The sequence below is a fragment of the Pinus tabuliformis genome, chromosome 5_2 (assembly GCF_031772625.1).
Source record: "Pinus tabuliformis cultivar Carrire ecotype Pingquan chromosome 5_2, CPIR1, whole genome shotgun sequence".
NCBI classification, from domain to species: domain Eukaryota; kingdom Viridiplantae; phylum Streptophyta; class Pinopsida; order Pinales; family Pinaceae; genus Pinus; species Pinus tabuliformis.
Window position 1 is genome coordinate 1120533122 of NC_142306.1, and position 6154 is coordinate 1120539275.

The 6154-nt window shown below is 40.7% G+C and overlaps 2 protein-coding genes across 2 annotated transcripts; both read right to left on the minus strand.

Annotated features, from left to right (window-relative positions):
* Positions 1–351: 351 nt before the first annotated feature.
* Positions 352–1326, minus strand: LOC149163150 (uncharacterized). The gene has a single exon (XM_089435364.1). It carries the CDS (start codon positions 1324–1326, stop codon positions 352–354), a length of 975 nt encoding a protein of 324 aa, XP_089291490.1.
* A 1032-nt stretch (positions 1327–2358) lies between these two features.
* LOC149163151 (uncharacterized) lies at positions 2359–2994 on the minus strand. The gene has a single exon (XM_089435365.1). The coding sequence runs from the start codon at positions 2992–2994 to the stop codon at positions 2359–2361; it is 636 nt and encodes a 211-aa protein (XP_089291491.1).
* Between the last annotated feature and the right edge of the window lie 3160 nt (positions 2995–6154).

The window sequence follows — 6154 nt, forward strand, 5'->3', positions numbered from 1 at the left end:
TGCAGGGTGTGAATCATCTCCTGAGCTAAAAGGATATTATCTAGAATTTGCCTGCCTTTCACATACCCTGATTGTTCTTCTGAGATAAGGTTAGGAAGAACAGGCTTAAGTCTATTTGCAATGACTTTAGAAATGATTTTGTAGATCACATTGCAGAGGGCTATAGGCCGAAACTTGTTAGGGGAATTGGCTTCTTCTTCCTTGGGGATAAGCGCTATGAAAGTGGCGTTCAGGGATTTGAGAATAGAACCTGAGCGTCTTGAGTCTTCGACAATTTCCCATACCTCTGTTTTGATGGTTGACCAGCAAGCTTTGTAGAAGTTGATTGTAAAGCCATCCGGTCCTGGTGCTTTATCCATTGGCATGCTTTTGACCGCTTCCTCCACTTCCTCCATTGAAACTTTTCTGAGCAGTGCAGAGTTTTTGCTCTGAGGTTATGGGGCGTGGTATTGCTTTAGTTAGTTCCTCTATGGCCTCGGATCTATCTTCTTGCATTTCCTTAGCTATGTGCTGAAAGTGCCTGGTGAGCAGCGTTGATATGTCCTTGTGGTTTTGAAGGATTTCCCCTGTTTCATTTTTGAGCCTAAGGATTTTGTTTGCTCCCCTGTAGTCCATAGTTGATCTGTGGAAGAATTTTGTATTTTGCTCTCCCTCCTTCAGCCAATGGATCCTTGATTTTTGTTTCCACAAAGTTTCTTCCTGTTGGCAGCGAAGTTGCCATTGCTGCATCAGAACCTTCTCCTGTTCTTTTGAGTCTTCTTTGTAGGTCCCGGAAGCCCATTCTGTATGAATTTGATTTAACTTTCCTTCAATAATGTTCTTTTCCTGGAAGATGTTTCCAAACTTTTCAGTGTTCCATTCTTTGATTCTGTGTTTGATGTGTTTTAGCTTGCTTTGAAACTTGAACATTTTGGTACCTGTTAGATCCAATGGTTCGTGCCACCATTCCTTCAGCAGATTTGGGAAGTCGGGATGAGTTAACCAAAACTTTTCAAATCGGAATGGCTTGTTTCTGGGGGTGCCAAGAATGGCTGCTTCCAAAGCTATGGGCCAGTGATCCGATCCTCCACTGGGGAGGATATCAGAATCCACAGTAGCTCCTCCGAGTAGGATGCTTTCCGAAATCAGAAATCGATCCAGCCGGGAGGCAATCCTATTGTCTCCTCCTCTTCTATTGTTCCATGTGTAGGAACCATTTTTGTGGAGGATGTCTACGAGCTTTGCAGCTTCTATAAAATCCACAAATAGCTCTGAATCTTTGTTGAGCTTTCTGAGACCTCCCTTCTTCTCTAGCAGGGATGTTATCATGTTAAAGTCTCCCCCCATGATGATCTTAGAGGTGGGGTATCTTAACTTTAAATTCATAAGAGAATTAAGAAAAAAAAATTTGTCCTCTAGTCTTTGCGGGCTATAGACATTAATGCATAGGTAGGTATCAGAGTTACCTGTTATTTGAACTTCAGTGGCAATAAACGAGCGTGCTGCCTCCATTGAGATGATGTTTATTGCTCGGGTGTCCCAAAATGTAGCTATGCCTCCTTCCCATCCGTGACTGGCTACCTCTATATATTTGATTGGTTTACCAAGTCTCTTGCTTATGATCTCTATTTGGTTGGTGGCGCATTTGGTCTCCTGGATGAACATGATATCTGGCTTTTCCTGTTGGAACTTTCTCTTGAGTAGTCTCTGCTTAGCTTGGCTGTTTAGCCCTCTTGCATTCCATGAGATGACCTTCATTGGTAACTAAAAGACTCATTGGTAGGTCTGGAAGGCATGAAGAGCCTTCATTTTCCCAGAATTAATCATTAGAACCCCTAGGTCATGCAATACCTCTCCGCTGGTTCTTCTGCCTCTTCTTTTATTTGGCTTTCGGCCTGTAGGGTTGAGAGCTATGAGTTTTGATTGCTTACTTGTACCTTTTGCGATGCCTAATCTTCTGTTTTGCCTTTCGATTTCCACTTTTTGTCTTTCTATGAAGAGATCACTGATTTTCCTGATTTCTTCTTCAGGTATGTTGTCTAGCCCTTGGGATTTCCAGCTTTTTTCCAGAGCTGGTAGGTTGACTCCTTCTTTTTCTAGGATTGCATTGAGCTCTAGATCCTCGCTTCCCCCATCTCTGGTTAACATATCAGTGTCTTCATCATGTACCTCTTCGTGCTCTTGCATTTGCACTTCTATTCTGAGTGTATTTTCCTCCCCATCCTGAATAGTATGTTCTGTCTTGTTGTCTGGTGCTTCAATGCGTTTTGTGTCTCTGTTAGTGCCTTCTGAGTCTGTGTCCGTTTCCAGGATGCTGAAGGTGTTAGTGATGATACCATGTCCTGTCTCTGCTCTGTGTGTTCGTTTCTTGCTGGCTCTCTATCGTAGTTTTGGCCTTGTGAAAGCCTCTTTATTCTTTGTTGCTTGTTCCTGTTTGTGTTCTTCCCCTGTTTTGTTGAGAGGGCACTCTCTGACTAGGTGTCCGTGCTCATGGTACTTTCTGCAATGGAAAGGGATCTGTTTGTAGTCGATGGCCTGATAGTAGTCTTCATCTCTGAATTCCAGCCACAGACCTTCATGCAGGGCCCCCGAGACGTCCATCTCAACACAAATGCGCGCACAGGAGGTGTATCTTCGTTGCACTATGGCTTCAGAAGCCTTGATGAAGGTTCCGAGCCGGTCTCCAATCTGCTTGAGCGTTGCCAGTCCCCAATAGTCTATGGGTAGTGAAAATAGCCTGATCCACACTGGAACTTGTGTGAATGTCTCTTGTTCAGGTACAAAGTTTGCCTTCCATGGCCTCATATAGAGTCCAGCGGAGGCAAAGAAGTAAGGGCCGCCATCGAAGATTCTGTCCTTGTCTTCTAGGTTTGTGAAGACAACCGTGAAAAAGCATTTAGCTCCAAGGTGGAGTCTAACATCCCCTTTTGGCTTCCAGTGCTGTTTTATCCATTGGCAGAGAGTGCGTTCTGTTGGCCATAGTCCCATAAATTTGCAGATAACTGCGTGCTCCATCATGTGGTCTCTATAGGCCTGAATATCTGGATCTGAGAAAACAACTCGGAGGGTTTCCTTTTTCTTAGGTTTTCAAGCCCCTTGAGTTGGCTGTTTGGAGCCGGGGTTGTCTGTCTTTGCTTGCTCCTTTTCCACTTGTGATTGCTACTCTTTACCATTTTCTTTCTCGCCTTCATTGTGGGCTGTTATTGGTACTGTATTCCTTTGTTCTGCTTCCGGTCTTTTACCCTCTGTCTCCTGTTCATTATTGGCTTTGCCCTTCATCGGGGGGTTTTTTCCTGTCTCTTTCTGCAGCGGATGTGTCCTTTCGCCTCTGCTGCCGCTGCCATCCTTACGGTCTCCAGAGCCATTGATTTTAAACCCTTCTAACGTTTTTTGCTTTTGCATGACGACCTGCTTGAAGGTTGGGGTCCCAGTGGACCCCTCATTTACCATTTGTCGGGTCAGTCCTCGACCTCTGTGGAGTAAATCTGCTAATCTGTCCCTTTGTGCTGCCAGAACTGTTGCTGAGGTTACAGGTTGCAGCTGCAAACCCTAGGTTGCTCCCGCCATTGCTCAAAGTAAAATTACTTTGAGTTACACTTATCCCTTCAAAAAATTACAATTGAAATCTCCTTATTACTCCAAAAATTTACAAATCACCTTATTACTCCACAAACAATAAACTCCCAAAATTAAAAAATCACCAGATCTCTCCAAAATACAATATTCCTTATTTCTCCATTACAATTTTTTTTTTATGATCCACCTTATTTCTCTATTACAAAAAAAAATTATTATCTTTTAAAACTTCCATTAAAAAAAGGTGAATTTTACGTGAACTTTAAAGCATACATCATGCCTTTTAAAAACCACATCCTTTGACCGTTTAAAATAATTTACAGTGCATGCTTTTAGCAATCCACGCTGGCTTCTTGCTGGCAAGCTGGCTCACACTGGCTTCTTGCTGGCAGGCTTCTTGCGAGCAGGCTTCACATATTGTGATGATTCTACAGATAACCAATACGCAGAACTATATTACATATTAAAATAACAACATGTTTAATTGTTAAGATCTCACCGCCTAATAAATTTGATTCAAACTTCAGCAAGTTTCAACACTTGCTACATCCACACATTTATTTCATGCCCAACACGGGTTGTTGTGCTCCATACAATGCTCAAACCTTCATCTTGTATGTGTAGATCGACCTCCTGAACGAACCATCCAAACTTAGCACGATTAGCACTCTTACACAGAAATTGTGTTTCAATATCGACTTACCAACACAAAATACCATACGAACTCAATAGCTCAACTGCAAATAGACCTCCATACATAACCAACTTAAATATAATGAATTAAATCAATTTGAAAATAATACCATAGCAACTCAAATTCATATGGAGGAAACCATTCATATCCAGCTCTCCGAACATATGTACTGCGTGACTGCCTCAACGTGCATGAGTAGCATCTTTCTTCGTTGCATTCGAGAGGTTAAGCCAGGGTTCACGTACCCGAATCTGGTCCAAAAACGCTTCAGACTCTGGTCCAAAATGCTTCAGACTCAAGTTCTTTGACACGCCCGTTTTTGTTCCCAAACCATTTGAACTTTCACGCAGTCTTCTTACAGGTTTCACAGAAAATGCAATACCAGGTCTTACTATGAGCTTTTGGAGCTGAATTCGTCCTTACAGATCCTGTCGGGGGTACGATTACTGGTGCAAAGCGTTATCTGAAGAAGAACAAGTAGCAGAGGGAGGGATGGAAGTTTCTCAGATGCAACAACGCTTCATTATTTTTACTAATTCTCTTTTTTTTTTTTTAATTCTTTTATAATAATACAAAAATTGGTTTTTAGATTTAAAAATCTAAAAATAATAAAAAAAATTATTTTCTTTCAAACAAAAAACAGGACAACAGGACAAATTCCATACCAGCTAAGCAATTCAATGGAATTTTCAAAAAAATTGTACCGCTGGAATCTCCTCCTCACATCCAATGCAGCATTACTGGAGCTCTGATACCACAATAATGGTAGAAGTGTCCTCAGACACGTAATTTTATTAATAAAAAAACAATTACATATTTAATTTTGCAAGAGTTTACACCTGAACAACCAAAAACTCTTGCAATTAGCTATTTATAAGCTCCATGTCCTAACTACCTCTAATTATGGATCACTTATTAAATAACAAGTGTTTATTTACAATAAATGCTATTCAAAACAACTAGCTAACAAATCTCCTAAAATAGAGCCTAAGATACGACACTTTTGGAGAGTCATATCTTGTTACAACAATATACTAATTCTAAATGTTTCCATTAAATAATTAAACATTCTAGAATAATAATTATTAATTTATTATCGTAAATTAATAATTATTTTATTCCTACTTTATAATCTATGATAATATTTTATTTTTGGATCATCTAACATTTTACACCTACATCATCCAACTTGCTTACGGATATCAGATTTCTGGCCAACGCAGGAATATGCAGAACACCCAGAAGTGTTCTAACCCTTCCACCTTGCAACTTCAACTTTATTTTTCCACGACCAACGATTCTAGCCTTCCTGTCATCCCCCAAGAAGACATCACCACCATCATATTTATCATACTTGCAGAACCACTCTCTATGGGGAGTGAAGTGAAAGGATGCACCTGAGTCAATAAACCATGCCTCATGATCTACATGTGTACTTGAAGAAGCCAAGTACACATCCCCACCTTCATCTGAGGTGGTTTTTACCTCTGCAGAAGGAGCATCATTAGATCCCTTTCCTTGATAAGGAGCTTTAGATTTACAGTCCCTTTTGTAGTGCCCTTCCTTTACGCATTTCTAGCACACCACCTTTACAAGTTTTCCTGAAGATTTAGATATCCCTCTAGATTACCTCGCACTTGATGACTTATTTTTGTTTATGTTCCTTATACAAACAAGGCATCACCATTCAGGCTCTCCATATTTTTCCGTCTCATTTCCCCCATTAGCAAGGATGAGACTATTTCATCAAACTGCAAGGCAGTTGCATTGCTACCTATTACAATAACCAGACTATCCCACGAATCTGGTAGAGAACACAACAAACTGATGCACTTATCTTCATCTGAAATTTTAATATCAACAGATGATAACTGACTTACCACAGTATTAAATGCGTTCAGATGC